Below are 20,167 nucleotides of genomic sequence, written 5' to 3' on the forward strand. Positions count from 1 at the left end.
AGGGAAGGGAAGGGAAGGGAAGGGAAGGGAAGGGAAGGGAAGGGAAGGGAAGGGAAGGGAAGGGAAGGGAAGGGAAGGTACAGAGCATATCCTATTTGATGCAAGCACCTGAGTGGGAGGGAAGCAGAATCCTCCTCCCACAGACTCAGTGCATGCTTTGAGTCTGACCCCTGTGGTGCCTGGACTCTCATAAACACACCAGGTAAACATGGAAGAACACAACTCAGGATTTCTCTGGTGTTCTGCTCATGTTTTCTTGCCAGTGACAACAGCCCAAGACTGCTGAGTTTAAATTAAAAGGCTCTGGCCATGGTTTGATAACCCCTGGATGTAAGCAATAGGAAAAGAAAATAAAGCAACTCCCTTCCTTAGCCCAGGCACCCAGGGCTGTAGGTGGGGGCTCTGAGCAGTGGGAGCAGGAGAACTGCTGGAAGAGCATTTGCTGCTGTTGTTTTTGAAGAAAAGCTGTTGCCCTCACTGTGCAGCTTTCTGGAGCTTTTTCAGACCCCAGGAACACCATCAGTGGGTGCATCAAACACACACACTGAGCCACACAGTTTCAGTTAGAGAAGGTATTGCACAAGAAAATATAATACTTCTTTCATCCCTGCCTTCTCATCTTGGGAAGGTCATGTGTAGGAATACACATGAGTAGAGGAAAGAGAGAAAGGTGTAGGAGTTCAAGAGATCACTCATGTGGTGAACATGCTCCACACTTTCATGTTCACCTCACAGAAAAAGCATTCTGTGTGTAGCAGGACGCCAGCTCTAATGTACAAGATAAAAAATAGTACTTTTACAGAAAAAAACATCTTAGATCTGTTAGTGTGTGGTGCTCATGGCATTGCTTAGACCAAGTAGTACATTTTTAAACTGCTGATGTCAACTTAATCAGGATCAGCACTATAAAAGAAAATAGCTAAAAGACAGGTGTTGCAGTAAGGTAGAAAAACTATAAAAGAAAGGCCTCACAAAATCAGGCCTGTTCTGTTAAATGGATATCTAGCCTGTCATTTCTTCTAAGCAAAGGTAGCACTTTACAAATTCCCATGTGAAAGCAATCCTGGTGTGAGCAGTTCCTTAACATAATCTATTCCTGAAAAACAACTAGCACCTACATAAACATTAAATCTATCCCATGAGAACCAGTGAAGAAAACATGTAAAGTATTTAAGAGTAGAGAGATTTGATGGACAAGTAAAATACCTTTTACTAACCAATAAAGTAATAAACAAGAAAAATAGTAACCAATTGGAGTGACACACAAGGTCTGTAAAATTGTATAAAAAGGAGTGAATATGTGAATAAAGAATAGGCTTTTTCCACCATGAAGAAAATGGAGTCCTGTGTGATTTATTTCAATAGACAGGCCTATCCCCAGAGTGAATATACTGGGGAGCAGGAAGAAACAGCAAAGACCAAACCTGTATCAAACTTAGCACCCTCCTTATCTATGAAAAAGAAACAGGTAGACCAGGGACTTTTTCAACATTTCCATTATGCTTTCAGTACAACACACTCCAAATCTGAACTTGTTCAATAACGTTTTTAACAAGTTCATTAGTGTTTTTAAACTTCTCAATCAACAACACCCAAGAGGAGAGGCCCTGTGGCTCTGCATTGCCTTGGGGACAAGGCAGCAGCCCCTTTGTCACCAGGCTGTAAATGGTGCCCACAGTAAATGACATTTAAAGCCCCATCTGCTGTGCCATGACCAGCTTGGCTGTGGTTATCAGAACCAGACCCAGATCCAGCAGCCTGGCTGTGGTTACACAAGCAGAATCAGCAGCTTGGCTGTGGTTACACAACCTGCAGCCTGGCTGTGGTTCCAGAACCAGACCCAGCAGCTTGGCTGTGGCTCCAGACCCAGACCCAGCAGCTTGGCTGTGGTTAGCAAAACCAGAAACAGCAACTTGGCTGTGGTTCCAGACCCAGACCCAACAGCTTGGCTGTGGCTCCAGACCCAGACCCAGCAGCTTGGCTGTGGTTAGCAAAACCAGAAACAGCAACTTGGCTGTGGTTCTAGAATCAGAACCAGCAGCCTGGCTGTGGTTCCAGCACCAGACCCCTCAGCCTGGCCATGGTCCTAGAACCAGCATCATCAGCCTGGCCATGGTTCCAGCACCATCAGCCTGGCCATGGTTCCAGGGTCAGACCCAGCATCCTGACCATGGTTCCAGCACCATCAGCCTGGCCATGGTTCCAGGGTCAGAACCAACAGCCTGGCCACAGTTCCAGCACCATCAGCCTGGTCATGGTTCCAGCACCATCAGCCTGGCCATGGTCCCAGGGTCAGACCCATCAGCCTGGCCATGGTCCCAGGGTCAGACCCAGCATCCTGGCCATGGTTCCAGCACCATCAGCCTGCCCATGGTTCCAGAGTCAGAACCATCAGCCTGGCCATGGTTCCAGCACCATCAGCCTGGCCACGGTTCCAGCACCATCAGCCTGGCCATGGTTCCAGGGTCAGACCCATCAGCCTGGCCATGGTTCCAGGGTCAGACCCAGCATCCTGGCCATGGTTCCAGGGTCAGACCCATCAGCCTGGCCATGGTTCCAGCACCATCATCCTGGCCATGGTTCCAGGGTCAGACCCAGCATCCTGGCCATGGTTCCAGCACCATCAGCCTGGCCATGGTCCCAGGGTCAGACCCAGCATCCTGGCCACGTTCCCAGGCCAGCAGCCCCTGGCCCCAGGACAGGAGCACACCCACCCACCTCGTTGATGGCCAGCTGCTCGCCGCCGCCCCCGGGGTGGCCGTAGCGGTGGGCGGAGCTGCGGAAATCCTCGTACAGATCCTCCTCGCTGCCCACATCGTCCGTCAGGGCTGTCTTGTCCAGGCCCCCATCAGTGATCACTGCAACAGCAAAATGCACATATTGGCATACAGCACAGCATTCAAAAAAAAAACAAACAATAATAACATATATTTCTCCACATCACTCTATATATAAAACCTTTTTTTAATTTAACACTTCTAAAATTTCATCTACATTTAATTCTATTTCTCTTCAATTGCCACAAAAAATATTTTTTCATTTACAAAAATAAAATGTAACCTATTATTCCATCAAACATTAAAAATAACCCATATAATTTTTAAAAACTTGCATTGTTAGCTCATAATATTAAAATAATTACCCATGTAAAACACACACAAAAATTATTTATCCATCAATATAAATCAAAATATATAAATAACTTTAAACCTTAAAACTTAAAAAAAAAAAATCAGTGCTGCCTCAGTAGCACTGAAACAGGATGGCAGCTCACTGGGGCAAGGGGCACCATAATGCAGCATAAAGGGGAAAAAGACAAGGAAACTATAGGAAATTTTGGGATAGAATTCCACCCTCATGCATACCAGTTCTTCAGAGAATTTTTCTCCACTCATGTTTAACCCCCATAAATGATTGTGTCTTTTTCTAGACTGGAAAATATGATTTAAAAAAAATTCGACAACTGCTGCATGTTGCAAAGGAAAGACCAAGAAAGAAGAGCAAAACAAGGTCTGAAAAAGGGCACAGGGCAATGATGGCACAAATGTGATTTTATTAGGACCTCGCTGGAAACTGGACTAGGTAACAAGAGCTCATGTCTGCCACTTCATACCTTGAGGGTTATGATTTACCAAATCCTATCTGGCCAAAGGAAATCTCAACCTTTGGGAAAAACCTTCACCTTCTTTCCACACACTTATTTGAGAAACCTTTTTGATGCCTAAAAGGGTGTTTGCTCCAGAATGATCCATTATTCCCACAGGAAGGCCATTCTGCTCAGCACAGCCCCAAGTGAGCTACAGATAATGGAGGGTTCACAGTCTGCAGCTGCAGCAAACACTGAAATCTCAAGCCTGAGAGAAATAAAAATGTGGCATTTATACTCCTTGCACAGAAGAAAGTGTCACTTCATCTGTTTCATGGGCAGGACCTTTTTCCTAAAGTCTCCTTGAGGTATTAGCAAATACCCTGCAGTGCCATGGGTGACATTCATCCCATCCCTGTACTGGTTACTGAACTGAACCTTCTGTTCTCAAATCTGTGGAAAATGACAGTGATTACAGAAACCACATGCTGACATATTCATCTGGATAAGCAACTGCCAGGGCAACAGTTTCCATGACAAAGCAGTGGGCTTGACAAAGATTCCTGTGCATGAAGCACCTACACAGATACAGTGCAGAGAACAACAGAATATTATAGAAATTGTAATTTCAGTAAATGGACTTGACATGGCTACAGGAGTAAAACTAAATGAAAACACAGACATTGCTATCAGCACACCTGGCAACAGTTTTGGCTGTGCCAGTTCCATGATGTCACCCTCCAAAGTTTTGCAGAACAGGTGAAAAAAATCTTTTGAGCTTGACCTTGTAGAGCTTTAATAGGGAGAGACTCACAAAGCTGGTCTTGAGCCCTCCTTTCTCTTTATAATGCAAGTGCATCTTATGCACATAATTGTGCCATTGGGTCAAAAAAGCACCCCATGATTTATTAGCTTATTAATTACCTGAAGCCAAAGCTGCACCACATTAGCACTGAATGAAATGCTGACAGAGGTTCCAGCCAGACCTGCAGAGTTTGTCCCCATCAACACTCTCAGTACTTGGGATGGTTTGTTAAGGCTGCACCACCTGATCTCTGCTATTTACAGGGAGGTGGAAATTCAGGGTAGCAGCTATCAGTTCAATGCAGTGACCTGACATCAAAATGATGAGTATGAGCTATTTTTAAACTAAATACTTGCTTGTTTATGCTTTAAATTCAATAAATAGGCACAACACAGCAAAGATTGTCTGAAGCTGGGACTGCACTTGGTACTGATGGCAGTTCAGGACACAGAGGTGCATATGAGCTTATGATTAAAGCAGAATTTTCTGAGCAAGTATGGAACTACCCAACCATTCAACTTTAAGTGACATTTCACACAAAAATCAAGCATTCCCCTAGCTTTGCTCTGACACCTCACATGTTCATTATACAGAAATTCTGCACTGAATGTGTGCCAGTAGTATAGATTGCATATAAAGCAATTCTGGGGTTAAGACCTAGTCCATTAATATAAAACTCAAAACCAGCTGGAATACCACTGATATTATCATTTCATGCAGAGTTACTGGAACTTTTAAAACTAAATTCAAGGGCATTAAAGGTATCACTTTTTGCTCACACACTGTCTGAAAAACCTTTGATAGTAATTTCCAGTGTGTTAGTGTAGCACAGAAACAAATTAAAAATGTTTTTCAAGAACAAATAAAAATAAATCATTTATAAGAAGCAAGTCAGCAGTCACTTAATTCAAAACTCTTCTTCAGCCCTCTGATCTCATTCTTTTCCCTTATTTTACACATGGCTTCATTGCTTTCCCCTTACACATCTTCTGCTATTTTCACTGCTGAAAGTAACCTTCAGCTTGAAAAATGTTTATTGGCATCTTTAAGGCTTTTGTTTTTTGCCCCCACACTTTCCTATTTGTTCTCTGATCTGTGCTTAGATGAAAAAGCAAAAGCTCCAGGGAGGTATTTATCTGTGTTACTTAAAATGCTCTATACCTCTGCTAAGTGCCTTGAAAGCTGTGCTTGCTTTTACTAGAGATCTGTTTTTCCTCTCTGATCTTACCAAGCTCATCAATTCTCTGCTGTCTCAAGACCTGCTACTGCATTTGGGATTAGTTTTGCTGGCAAAAAAAGACATATTGCACCAAAATTATACTTCACAGGCATAAGAAAGTTCTCTATCCTTGAGAAAGAATGGCCCAGGATAGCCATTGCACATCTTCCCAAACTAATGCTGCAGGGAAGAATTAAATTCATGAAAAAAAGTGTTTGCTCTGAAGCAGGTTAGATGAAAGACATGACCACAAATAAATAAAATAGTAGTCTGGAATGGTGACCCAATGCACTAGAAAGCCATCAAGGAGTAGGAGAGTGAAGGCTTTTAGTGTAGGAACTGACTTAATGTGCAAAGCATAAACTAGGTCAAGTAGAAAAGAGGCAAGCACTATACAAAAATCTTAGAAGACAAGTTAGCAGAGATTGCTGGATTGCTATCAGCCTGCCCAGAGCACAGCACTGGCTGGACACTGTGAAACTGCACAGGGCATAATTCAGGTGCTTCATTCCTGCCACCCCCAAGTGCTCATCTCTGTCTGACACTGAAGTTCAGTGGCACAGTCATGCCTGGCCTCTCTGGGACACTGACCTGGCCTGGCCCTGCCTGGCAGTCAGGCCACACCCAGGAACAACAAAAGTAAAGCCAAGCATCAATTAACTCAAGCAGATTGCTTCATATTTATACCTCTGTCCTGATAAATTTCACTAAATATGGCAACAAGTCCCACACACAGGAACTTAGGGAGGGGGAGTAACCAACATTTAGTACTACAGCCAATATGTGCAAGAACTAAAACTGTTTCCTGCTGCTGTTAGTCCTAGCCCAAGCTTGGATTTATGTCATTCCAGTACAAAAGCAGATGGATAATGCTAGCAAGAGCAGCTCACAAAAGGATGCCACACAAACTCTTTTTAAATTCATCCACACAGAAAAAGTGTCAAAAACCTGACTCCATGAAGAATTATCTTGAGGATGTGAAGCTTTGAAACTCATACATAAGATGTCACTGGAAGCAGGGAGTGGCACAGGTGCTCTGTGTGCCTGGCAGAGCACTTGGGCTGCATTCAGGGACAAAAGGAAGGGTTCTGTGCAAACCAAGTGAGGCTTGGGCAGATGGTCCAGGGGAAGGGCTGACCCTGCTCCCAGCTCCCCACAGGGTCTGGAATGCAGCTGTAAGCAGGCAGCAGTGGGAAGGGTCCTGCCTGGGCTCTGCTTGTGCCCCTGCCTTGCTGCAAGGTGATGCCAAGCAGCTCCAGGAGGTTCAGGCACACAGTTCCAGAGCTCTCCATGGCACCAGGAAGCCTCTGGAGCTGTTACCAGCTCTGTGCTTCACAGGGAAGAGCACTCAGTGCCCAGAGGGAGAGACAAGCCACAGCTGAACAATTCACTGCCACCCTGCTCAGAGGTAAATTGGGTCAATGGAGGGCAGCTGCCTGCACGGGGGGTTTGCACAATCCCCAGGTGACACTGCAGAGCAAACCAGTGGGGCTGCACTGGGACAGCCTTGATCTTCACCACCAACAGGGATGGCAGGGAGGGGAAAACAGAGAAAAGGTTTTGTGTTCTTCATCAAACTGGTGGGAAGATGAAGTTGGAATTAGATGTTCTACTGGAGGTCTCAGAAAACAAATGTTAACTGCAGTCCAGAGTTCAGCTGAGACTAATGTCACCAGTTGCACACATCTGTGCTCTGCTCCTCTCTCAAAGGATGGACCTGCCTCACACATTCCATGTGCAATTAGTGAACACAAGTTGCTGTCAAACAATCAAAAAAGAATAAGCTCAAACAAAACCCCAAATCAAAGTAACACCCAAAAAACTACATACACCTACCCCCATAAAAAAATAAAATTAAAGGAATATAATCCCACCTTCTCAGTGGAAGATTATTCTCACAGAATAAATTTCTAGAATAGTTTCCTTGGAGGAGTTGGACACTACAGCCCCAAATTTAGCACAGTCTCTTAACAGAGCTCTCTCAAACTCACAGAGGTTTATGTCTCAGCTGGAATAAACCCCAGCAGCTCCCCAGTGGCAAGGAGCTCCAGACGTGTGTCTGGGTCACAAGCCTGAACAATGACCCAGGACTGAAGGAAAATGGGCTGCAGGCACTTTCCCAAAATGTTGGTTATCTGTTTTCACTTGATTTACAGTCTACAGCTTTTAGGGGCAAGGCTGGGACAGGAATCCATGATGATTACAGACAGCTTGGAAAGCCAAGAGCATCCATAGTTTATTAAAAGCACATTATATTGACAAAGGGAACAATTTTTCCTGTATTTGAATTCTCTCTTTCAAGTGTGCTTTTTCCACATCCACCCATTTCATTTGTCTCTGCAGCATTTACATTTAAAATAATTCACCAAAACAACAGTAGGAGGCTGATTTACACTCACAGAGCAAATTAATTCAGAGCTAACAACATCATCCCCTCTGCCTCAGTGAGCAGAGATTGCTGTGGTTGTGTGCAGCCCACAGGAAAGCTCAGTGCAGCTGTGCAGGAAGCACTTCAAGAGATTTAAGATGATAAACAAGTGGAGCATGGGGTTGGGAACCACACCCAGACTCCATGGCCCAGGTGAGAAGAGCCCCTCTACTTCCTCTTCACCCTTTTGGGGTTGCTGAAGCCTTTTCTCCTTGGAAATAGGGCTGCAGCCTCCACCAGTCCTGCTCTCAATTATGTGCTTCATTTATCAGATGTTGGTCCAGAGGTCCCTCTGCAGCTGCCACAGTGAAATCCATCAGTGATGTCATCCCAGCCCTGCCCCAGCAGTGCAATTCTGCAGCTCTCACTGTGCTCATGGACCCTCTCTCAGCATTCTGCTCATGCTTGTGGGCCAGTTTAACAGGGAGAGGGAAATCAGGCAGGGAATTAGCAACAAGGGAACAATGACCAGTTAGGGTGACCTTCATGAGGAGAAAAAACTTAATAAAACAAAACACCAAAACAAAACAGAAAATCACCAGGAGCCTGGTCCTTCAAAACCAAGCCTAGAGAGCTGAGGTCATTAGGATGACATTTCTGAGTAGGTTACAAAACCATGTTAAGCCAATCTTTGAAAGAGAAATCACAGATTGGGAAGGAAAGACAGAAAATATTTAAGTAAGCAAGCTTCATCCCCTCCATTTCAAAGAAACATTAAGAAGGGAAAGGATTCAACATAACAAAATTGAATTAACATTTTGGTATAGTGCCACAAACAGAATTTCTTTTGTGAATGAAGCCAGTTCCTAATTAGCTGAGGTAAAGAGCAAATCTATGCTTGAACAAAAAAAAAAAAAAAAAAAGGACAGCTCTTCAGTGGGAAACCAAGCACAGATCCTCTGTGGGTCTGCTGGGCACATCACCCAGGGTACCATTCATCAGCAGTAATGCACTGAGCCACCCACTCAGGTTTCAAGAGTTTTTAAATCCCAATTAGAATCTAAATGACTTGCAGGGAGGCTTAAGGGAGTTCTCAGCTCTCTCGGGTAGCAGAGATAATTATGGGGAAGAGAGAGGTGGATTATGAATGGCTCTGCAGCTCTGACTCCCACATCACCACGTGCAGCTTGGCCCACTCTGCCCTGGCACACACAGGGCACACACGGGGCACAGAGCTGCCCCCAGCCCCTCCTGGCTTCTTGGGTGATGGCACAGCTGGGAGAGGGGCAGAGATTTAACCAGCTTTGAGGAAGAGTGGGCACAGTGGGGAAAACAGGTAGGAAATCACATAAATATACTTTCTTCATCCAAAGCCTGATCCTTTGCTGAGAAGTGCCTCTGTTGTACTGCACACAAACTATTAATTCACTGGCCTTGTTCCTATCACAGCTACTGACTTGGAAAAAAGCAGGCACGTCCTCCTCCTCCACATATTTGTTGTTTGTTTGCTCAGGTCGGATTACTCATCCAGAGTGACTGTTTGCTCTGGTTTTGCAGATGAACATCTCTGCAAATGCTGTTTACTTTATGTCTGGACAGCCCTGAACACAACAGGGGCCAATTTCAGTTCAGTCCTTTAAGCCCTATCACAATCTAAGCATGAAGGCAATGGCAGCAATCAAAGCCAGCAGACAAATCCTTATCCAGGCACACTCTTTAGCACATCCCTGGCAGGGTGTGCAGGTTGGAATAAATACCTGGCATGTCATTTACTGCCCCAAAAATGACTTTTATTCATTGAAGTGGCTGCAGTTTAAAGCAGTTTGGATGTGTGTGTGTCTAGGTGAGACAATCCACCATCATGTTTGGAACATTTCCTCTGTGAAGACTGAAATGATTGCTTTTCTCTTTTCTAACAGGTAACAAGCACTGACACTCCAAACTCATGTGGAATTCTCACCTGTCCATTCCACTCTGCTGCTTAGCCCTGTGCCTGCTACATTTGAGGAAAAATCAAACCAAACTGCTCTCCCTTGATGTGAAAACCACCAGCAGCACCAAAGCTGTCCCTTCTTCAGAGCACTGCGTCCCAAAATGCTGCCTGGGGAGCAGCACAGTCCTGCTGGAGCGTGACCAGAGGCAGCTCAGCTCAGCAGAGTCCTCAGTGAGCCACCAGCTCACCTGCAAAGCTGAAAATGCTCCATCCTTGCATCCATATCCACCCATTCTTATCTAGAAATGTAACAAAAACTGAGGAAATTCAAGCAAATGGGCCAGGAAACCAGAACAATAGTTATTTACAGTGGGCAACACCTACTTCAGCAAACATGGAAGGTAAAGCAGCATCAAAGAGTGTTAGTACAGCTGACAAGCCTGACAAAAATGGACTGGAAGAGATTTTGTCAAAAAGGTTCCAGGAATTTATTTGTTTTTATCTGTTTGTTTTTAGAAGAGCATCAGCTCCAGATTTTCAAAACCTTATAGCACATCCCACAAGTTGGAAGATCAGCAATCTGGCAAAAAGAGACACTCTGTTTATTTAAAAGATTATTCCCACAGACTCCCCTATATGATCTCAACTTGCCACTCTTTCAGTGCATAGTTACTGTGGCATCACCCCTGGAATCACCTTTGGGCTTCTCTCAGCTTTTGTTTGCACAAATATATGAAATTTGCCTGTGGGAATGTGCAAACACAGGAGCCACACTTATCCTGCTGCTGCTGAGTCTTATTGCTCTGCCTTCACCTAATCTGTGCTCATCTGAACCAAAGCCCTGGTGCATACTCAAGCATTCCAAAAATCTTTGTTTTAATTCTTTTTTTTCTCTTCCAGAATGCAAATGAAAGACCCTTAAACAATTCAGAGAGAACAATATTATTAGTCATCACCAGCCCTCAAATAAAGACCTCCAACAGAAAATGTTCCCCCATTCTCTCAGGAATTGTTGTCCCTCCTGCCTCTGCAGCTGCTTTCCAAAGACTTAATTGGTGATTTCTTCATGCAAGTGCTGTTATGTCCCAAATCTCACACTGCCCTTGTCTCTTTTAATTCTATTGATTTAGTGATGATTTGCTTCACCTCTAAAACAACTTCCTCAGAGCACTCACAGGAGCATGGTAGGAACTCAGCTATCCTGGGCTCTCACAGAGCCTCCTTTCTTATACCTGGTGCTTTATTAAACAAAGCAAAGAACACAGACCTGCTGCAGGAAATTCTGGTTGACTTTTATTTCCTGGAGGTCTCAGAAAACAAATGTTAACCGCTGTCCTGAGTTCAGTTGAGACTAATGTCACCTAGTACAGGTCATGCAGTTCCTCACATCTGTGCTCTGCTCCCCTCTCAAGGATGGACCTGCCTCACACATTCCAAGTGCCAGGAATTAGTGAACACAAGTTGCTGTCAAACCATCAAAAATAAAAAATGAAACCCATATTTCCAAAGATTCTGCATTTTTATTCTGTCTCTACATTCAAGCACATCCTCAAGAGACCAAGAGCTTGGTAGCTAAGTCTTTGCTAAAGATTTTGTTGCCAAAAGCAAAAAAATTTCTTCACTTCTAAGTCACAGTCTAGAAACAAGAAAATTCCACTACACACAAAGTTTACTGGCCTGAAAAAACACACTAAAGATGGCTAAGATAATTTTTATGAAGAATTGTCACTAGGATGTCAAACAATTCATATCACAATAGTCTCTAGAATGTTCCACTTGGTCATGCCAACTTTGCATGGAAAAAAAAACAGACACAGGTTTTTCTTATAATGGCATCATCCACACTATAACTTGAACCATTAAAAATCAAGAATTGTTTTCATAATGATTTAAAGCCTTGGCAATGTGGCCACTTTGGTTAAGGTAAAACTATCAGCAGAGCCTGGAGGAGGCCTGCAAGCCCCAGCCTGGGCTGGTGAGTGGCACAGGCACTGGGCAGGGGCTGTTTGCAGCACAAAGAGCCTCTGCTGGCACTTGGGGAAGGCAGGCTGTTTATCCAAGTGTCTGAGGACACGTTTAAGAGACTAACTTGGAACACTTCAATTTGAAAAATGTGACCTTTGGTTTTTCCCAGAATTCTGCATAAATGCCATAAATTTAGTCTTTATCTTGGTGAAGCTATCCAGGCTGACAAGTGGCTTATATCTATGACCTTGGACCACAGAAGTAATTAAAAATGAATGCCATGAGAAGACTTTCAATTGCTCTTGTGCATTATCAAGTATAAGTCTCGAGGGGCAGCAAGATTGTTTTGTTGACATTATTTTGCATGACCAGTCTTCATCTGGTTTCATGCTGGGGATACAATATTTTCATTAAAAAATACTTTTAAAACTGCTTTACCTATAGGAAATCCCTCTGTCCCAGTTTATATTTTAATCTGAGTTCTTAGAAAATCCCTGAGATGAAGCTACCAAATATTTCTGAGGGGAAAACAGAAAATCAAGGATTAATATTATTTAACTACAAGTGCCACAATAGCTAAGGGATCAGGCTTTTTGCAGCATACATTTGAATCACACAATGCTACACAAAGGAGTCAAAGCCAGGCTCTGAATTAGTCAGGGGAAATCTTTGGTGTTAGTTAGAGCAGATTTGGGTGATCAGCTCTGAGCAAGCTACAGGACAGATGCTGAACATGGCCAAATGTAATCCAGTTTTTATAGCTGAGTAGAAAAAGCCACAAGAGCATTGCCAGTGGAAGGTGGGTGCAGAACAGCAGGGCACCACATCAGCTCAGGGACCTGCTGGACAGAGACAAGGTGGAAATCCAAACCCACTCAGACATGGCATATTTACACTTTTGTTAGCACAAACTTTGCTGCCAGACAGGACTGGCTGGTTTTAATCATCAATACCTGTGCTGAAGAGCAGGTGCACAAACCAAGGCAAGAAGGCTGGAGCCCAGAGGTGCCCTGGATGAGTCTCCTGCCCTCAGGGCTTGGCTGGGGGTGCCCTTCACAGCAGATCCAGCTGCAGCCCACACCTGCCAGCCCCCAACACCTCTCCTCCCCAGGGGCTCCACACCTTCCTGCCAGTGAAACGTGTGAAAGTGAGAGAATCTGCACTGAAATAATATAAAATAATAAAATCAAATAATATCAATGATATCACTGTACATGGACAGTGATATTCTTATTAAATGCATTGAAGAACTCAAGGACAGGCCTTACAGCCTTATGCTGTTGATTTGTTCTTATGGGCTGCCCACTGTGAAGCACTTGTTCCCTGGGAGTCTGGGGATGCAGATATGATAGATTACTGCAAATCAGATTTAAAGAATTATCCTCAAGATACTGAGCCTACTGATTGATGCATCTCAATAAACTTTCTAATATCATAGGAACAAAAGGAGGCTTTGCTTTCAATAAAATGAAGTTTCCTAGGAAACTGGTGTGAGAAGGTGCCTCATTTCAGAGTTCTTCCACAACATTCAGCTCCAGGTCTGAACTGTGGCTGGATGTGTCAGATGCAATCTCAGCCTACAGCAAGAAAACTCTTCCAAGGAAAACATTATTCCTCTTGAAATCCATTAAGTATTCCATTCAAAGCCATTATTAATAGTCCCTTTAAAGGAAAAAAAATACATTCTGTCAAGGTCACATTGGCCAGGGTGCCTTTCATAGTTAAATCCATCACTTAGGATGTTTGCTGTGGGCCTGGAGAAGGAAATCAGAACAGCAGAGTTGGGCAGATCAGCATTTCAGCAAATTGTGAGCCTGAGATGCTAAGCATGCATTTTGAACTGTGAATTCCAAATGACACATTACCACTTCCAGATCACTGCATGCAACATAGAATATTTTGGAGCTTTAGAATCTAATTTAGAAGTGGAGCCCGTGCCCAGCTGGAGATGAAGAATGAAGCACAGCCAAAGGCAGCTGTATGTAAGCACTGGTCAGAAAAGGGACATTCTCCTGGAGACCTGGCTGCAGCAAAGCCATCCTTGCAAATCTGACACCAGTGGGGAGCTTGTTTGCAAAATACACCCAGGCTAAAACAGGAACATCCCTTCAGAGCAAGCCTCTGTGTGTTCTAATGCACTGCCCTGGTTAACAAACCTGCAATTCCTTATCAATTGTTTGGATTTATGAAACAAGCACAATAATCCTTTCACTCAAGGGCAGGTGTGTCAAATGTGATCTTCCCTGTGTTTAGCCAAATTTTAAAACATTGAATTCCACAGTGCCACTGCTATTGAATGCTATCTGTGTATTTTAAACTGGCTGGATGCATGGCCTGGATGAAGTGTAAACACAAAATCTGTCAGTTTAGATCATATTTCTATAAGACCAAGCTCCTGGCTAATTTTCATATTCATCATGACTTGTTCTGTGCAGAAACATCTTCCTTTAAGTTAAGGTATAGCTGTCTCTGTCTCATAAATTCAAATAATTATTTTTGTGTTCAGCTTTGGTGGTATTCCCCTGCACCAAAAGCCCAACTTCATCATTTCTGAGTGACAGCCTATGTAATGCAGGATTATTACATCAAAGGACAACACTGAAGTATCAATAAAGGAAAGCGGCCCTCAAGAGACTACTGTCAAAAGATATAAATTTCTTCCTCTGATATGAATAAAACCCTACCCCAACCTCTAAAACAAATTCCCAGATGATGTCCATCCATCCTGGAAAGCCATCCATCTTTGCTGTGACAGTGACCAGTGCTCTCAGCACCAAAAACATTTGTTTCACTTGACAAGTAAGGGGTGTGGAGAGTGAGCTGGAGAGCCCAAGAGGAGGGAAACAGCAGCAGGGCAAGGCTCACCCTGCACAGGGCTGCTGTGCCTCCCCTCAACAGCCACAGATATTTCTCCAAAAGCAGCTAGAGGAGATACTGCTCTGCTGCTCCTCATTTTTTGTAAAATCAGATCTTCAGGGACAGGTGGGAACAGTGAGTGGTGTTGATTTATTCTAAAGGAGCTTTAAAAGAGGCTTATTCTAGTGATTAAAATCAGTGAGTGAGGCATGTAGCACACAGTGGGGACCATGGAAGCTGAGCATGCTGTAAAATTCATAAAAAATTGAGAATGCTTTGTTAGTCTGATGCCTTGTGAAGGCTGACCTAGAACAGAGACCAAACAGAGTTAAAGAATAAAGCAGGGATTTATTAGGAGGCCTCAGCAGATCCACCTTGGGCAGCACAAGAGCCCAGCCAGGGCTGCACCCAAGATGAACCAAAATGGTTCCAAAAATGCACGGCCGGGCACAGGGTCTGTCACTGTGGTCAGTTCTGCTCCATTTGCACCTTGCAGTTCATTGTCCCATTCCAGCTTTAGCCCATGCAGCCCATCTCTCTTGTTTTTCTCTCTCCAGCCCACGGTGTTTGTGCTCTTGGGCTGAGATTTGGATCATTTGTCCTTGGTGCCCAGCTGGAGCAGGAATTGTTTTGTCTCCCTGCTCTGTGCACAGACCTCACCATCTCCTAACATGAAGCCCAGACCCACACACTAAAGCAGCACAGAAACAGAAAAATACAAAAGCTAAACCCTGAGGCATCAAGTGCACAAGGCCATTTGGGTGCAGCAATGCCAGATAGCCCTCAGGATGCCTGTGGGGTGTGGCATGCTGCATTCTGGGCTGCAGCTCTCCTGTCACCTGCCCTGGGGGCCATGCTGCCCTGCAGCACACAGTGATGAACAGACCTGTCCCTGTCCCCCACCCTGCCTGGACAGAGCCAGCACTGCCACCAGCTGCAGCCTGCACAGCACCAGGGCACACAGTGCAGAGGACACTCACTCTTCAGCCATTCAGCTCTGACCCTTTTACTCACACACTGGCCCAAAGCAAACTCAGGAATCTTTACAAATTAGCTCTTTGCTTGTATCAACAAACTGGGCTGACCACCTCTTCTCCTGAATAAAACCAATAGATGGGTAATAGGGACCTGTAGCAACCTCCCCACCCTCAGCAGAGCTCTAAAGCCCACCCCATTAGAGAGCAGCCCCTCCAAGGAGCCCATCATGCAGCTGACAGAGCCATTATACACAGAGATGAGGGATATAAATCTCTTCACAATCCTGTTTCCTCAAACCTTGATTAATTACTCTTCTGTCTGCCTTCTTTCCTTTCAAACACAAATGCAAAGGCCAGGCTCCAGAAGTGGGACATTCTTCCCCTCAAGGCCGTGTGTGAACTCAGCAGGTGCAGTTCCACTGAGGGCAGGAAATTGCCATTTCTAGACCCTGTTCCTGGCGTCTGCTTATCTTTGCTGCTGGAAACGGAGCAAATGTCATCAAAGTGTATCAGAAGTTAAACAATCCCCTTGACTCCAGCATCCCTCTGCTGTAAATACAGTCTGAGCTTGTTTGAACTGGAAATTGTCATTCCTGGGAATAATTGCTCTGTACACAGCACTGCCTCCAGTTGATACCAAGGCACATTTTCTGAGCTGTATGAGTTTTCATTACTAACCTCAGAGCAACCTTAAAGGTTTGGGTTCATTCTTTTCACCACACTGCACAGATCCTTCTTTGCATAATCTCAAGAATGTCAACAGCAAAGCAATCAGAGCAGGCCCAACGGTGCTTGCCTGGTTTCAGTGCAGAGCAGCATTTCCAGTCTGATAAAGGCTGGAGAGCTCCCTCAGAGGGGAGAGAAAAATGCATAGATCCCTTTTAATGGGGAACAGATTGATCCTAGAGGGGAGGGACAAAAAGAACAGAGGAATTCACAACTAAACAAGGTAGTAGTAGAGAGATGATAAAAGGTATGATTAATACCTCAATTCTAATTAGTGCTCCCAGTCTAAAGCAACAAAATAGCATCCTTTCATGTTGGCCTCCTCCATACTGCAGGCACAACAGAGCAGTTTTCACCTGTAACCATCATTTCTCCTCATGTTCTGCAGTGGTTGGGATCACCACAGGTTTGAGTTATGACTTTGGACAGGGCTTGGGCACTGGCAGCTGGAATGGCTGACACTCAGCTACCACAGTCATGGGTCACCACAGTTCCAATGACTCCACCACTAAATCTACAGCTTCACATTTCAGCCAGCTCCAGTCTCATCCAGCCTTTGGGGAAGAGAGAAGCACATTGTGAAGATGTTACATTTCCAAGCAATGGGGTCTGGAACTCAAAAAAGAGGCTGGGGCTGGTGAAGAAGTCAGTAGGTTTTCTCAGTTCCAAAATGATGACAGCTGGAGAACTGATCTGGAAATCATGAGGAGAAGGTTTCTGCTCTCCTGGTGACAGCACTGCAGCATCCCTGTGTACAGAACACATTGGATTCCTGTGGCCTTGGCTATTGCCAGAACCACTGAAATCTGTCAAACCCTAGGGAGAGCTGAGTTTGGTCTGTGTGAAGACAGCTCCTGGACTTGACAAATATTTTCCTCTCCCTTGGGGAATGCAAATAGTGTGAACTCAATCTCACCACAATTGATGCTACTTCCTCAACTAAGCATCCACTTTGTTCCTAAGAATAATCTCAGTTAGATCTCCCTTTGGGAAAAAACTGCAGGAAAAAGAGAAATTTGCACCTAATTCAGTCTCCTGACAGTATTTTGCTAGGCACAAAGTCAGTATCTTCATCATGCTCACAGAAATGGTTACGTGGAAATAGGAGTCTTAGGCAAAAATTCTTACATTGAAATTCCAGGTATTTCCACAAATAGTCAAAAAGACAACAAATCCCAAAATTATACAGTGTTAATTATACAGTGTTAATTTTTAATCCCAAAATTATACAGTGTGCAAAGAGAGTCCAGAGCAGACACTATCCCTAGGGTACCATAAAGGTGAGATCACACAGGAGTCAGCAGCAAGAGAGGAAAGTCTGCTCAGTGGGCTCAGCTGAGGACCTTGTCTTCCAGCAGAACACGAGCAGCAAGAGCTTTATGTAACATTAGCAAAGGGGAGGGAGGCTCCAGGCTGCTTCATCTCATAACAGATCTATCTTGCCCAAAAAAGACCCATGATGCAAAACATTTTTCCCCCCAGTTATTAATTTATACTTCTGACATCAGTGAGTGGAGCTGTTATTGCCCATACACTCAAATAATCCCACTTTTCTGGTGATGTGGAAAAAGCTGAGAAGGACCAAGATGGATAGGAGGACAAGCAATGCAGACACCCTGTCCAAGCTGATGCCAGCAAGACACTCTGCTTGTTTCCCTGCCCTCATTCCAGGAAGGGAACACATCCCCAGCCCCAGAGCCACCATCAGGATTGTACAGAAGGGGCAGATTCCCTCTTGCTGCCTCAACCTGATGGATATTCATCTCCATTGCAGCAATAAGAGAGGATTTGGACTTTAAAAACAACATCTGAAAGCACATAAATATATTTCAGAAGCAGGTTGAAACAATTAGACCAGTGGAAAAGCCTCTTCAGCCTCTAACTAATGTCTTGCATTTATCCAGCAAGGAATGACAGGCAAATTTGGGCTTGAGAGAACAACTTGTAAATTGTATTTCCATGGCCCACAAACATCCTGTGCTGAGTTCTGATGAGAAAGATGTTGAAGGACTGCTTCAATTTTCTTTTGGTCCAGCATTTGATTTACATCTCCTTCAATCCCTCCCCAGTTATCTCTGCTCTAAGAGGACCAAGGGTGAAGCAAAGGCAGCTCTTAGAGCTAACGGGGACATGGAGATGGCCCCAGAGGCATCAAGCAGAATCTGGAATTCCCATTCCCTGTGGGTACACAATACCATTTTCAGTACTTGCTGACCTGTGTCAGCAAAAAGAATGGGGTCAGAAAGGCAAGAAAACACAGATGTAGCACAGAAGCAGAAGACAGAGTGTGAGACAACCCCAAAACCTGCATGTACCGTTGAGCACTGAGCCTGAATTCTGCACATTGCTGCTGAAAGCACTCCCTGATAAGGTCTGGCATCTGCATTCTGGGCCTCACAAACCAGGAACTGACCATGCCAGTAAAACAGTTCAACACTATCATATCTAAATTATGCTTGGATGATATTTTTTGTTCATTTTTGGAACAGAATGGAGAGTCACCACAAATAAGTTCTCCAAGATGGGGGTACTGAGCTGCCTAGAATACCAAACTTGATCCAATTCTTCCTACATGACTCACATAGTTTTAATTACCTATGAGACCTTCCAGGTACCCTACTGAGTCTACAATTGTCACAACTCAAACATCCACACAACATGGCACTGAAAGTGTAAAGAGGGAGCCTGTGAAGTCATCTTCATTCTATACAAATACACAGGAGGCTTTTGAATACATAAATTAGTAGGGAATAAATATCTTGGAAACATAAGTGTGCTCCTAACTGTGCAGAAAGGATTTAATCCAGCTTTTACTAGAGAAAAGGAATATTGGAATGGAACCAAAGTGATTTACTGTGCAGTAATGAAATAAAAAAATCAGTGAAGCCAATTACTTGAATTGCAGGTCAAAGCATAGGTGGTAGCCCAGTGTTCATCCTGACCTAGTCTACACAGGGCAAGACTGGAAGGGACCCCCACTAAATCTCCTTGCCAGTTCATCTGCTCTGAACCTGAATCAACAGCAGTAGTAGTTTCGGAGAAAGGTTTCCCAATCTCCTCCTCAAGACCTTTCCTGACTGAGCCTTCACAGACTCTCCAGGCAATCTTTTTCCAGGGCTTCTCCTAGCATCCAGTCAGAAACATCTTTGCCACAGATTTCTCCCCCCTCACTATCCCCAACATATAAATAAGTATCAAATAGTCACCTTCAGGACAGCCTCTACAGGCATTTCAAGATTCATGTCTTCCTCCATTCTCCTCTACTGCACACACCTAAAATCATCCAAACTTCTTCTGTAGATCACATGCCCTGAATTACTCTCATTACTTTCTTCTGGATCCTCTCCAACTCATCCCACAGCACTCTCATTGTGGTGCCCAAAAATATGCTCTGTATCTCCTTTAAACCACTACACATGCACTTAACAAGTCAGCCTACACACTGCTTCATGCTTCAAGCTAAGCACATTCAACTGACGTTGTTAGGAGTTCAGAACAGCTTTATTTTAAATTATAGAGTGGATTGATGTAGTGCATCTTAGACTAGAATGGGCAACAAGAATGCATCTGCTGTGAGCTCATTGCAATCCAGTTAAATTGAGGGCAGTGTGTTTCTGGGCCCCAGGAGCAGTTGCTGCCTTCACCCAAGTTCAGTGCCGTTCCAGGAGGAAAGTGCCAGACATTTCCCTGCTCTGCAAACCCAGCACAACGTGTCCTGACACAGCCACGCTC

General features: G+C 44.3%; 1 protein-coding gene across 2 annotated transcripts in view; it reads right to left on the reverse strand.

Moving 5' to 3' along the window:
- The window catches only part of ARHGEF4 (Rho guanine nucleotide exchange factor 4), a 138,754-nt gene that overhangs the window by 54,181 nt on the left and 64,406 nt on the right, over positions 1-20,167 (reverse strand). For both annotated transcript variants that reach the window (XM_071437090.1, XM_071437091.1), the window contains one exon: positions 2,719-2,858. In XM_071437090.1, the coding sequence (XP_071293191.1) occupies positions 2,719-2,858 (140 nt within the window). The remainder of the gene's footprint in view (positions 1-2,718; positions 2,859-20,167) is intronic.

Source organism: Agelaius tricolor, unplaced genomic scaffold (assembly GCF_023055355.1).
Source record: "Agelaius tricolor isolate 1412-34295 unplaced genomic scaffold, bAgeTri1.0.p SCAF_12, whole genome shotgun sequence".
NCBI lineage: Eukaryota > Metazoa > Chordata > Aves > Passeriformes > Icteridae > Agelaius > Agelaius tricolor.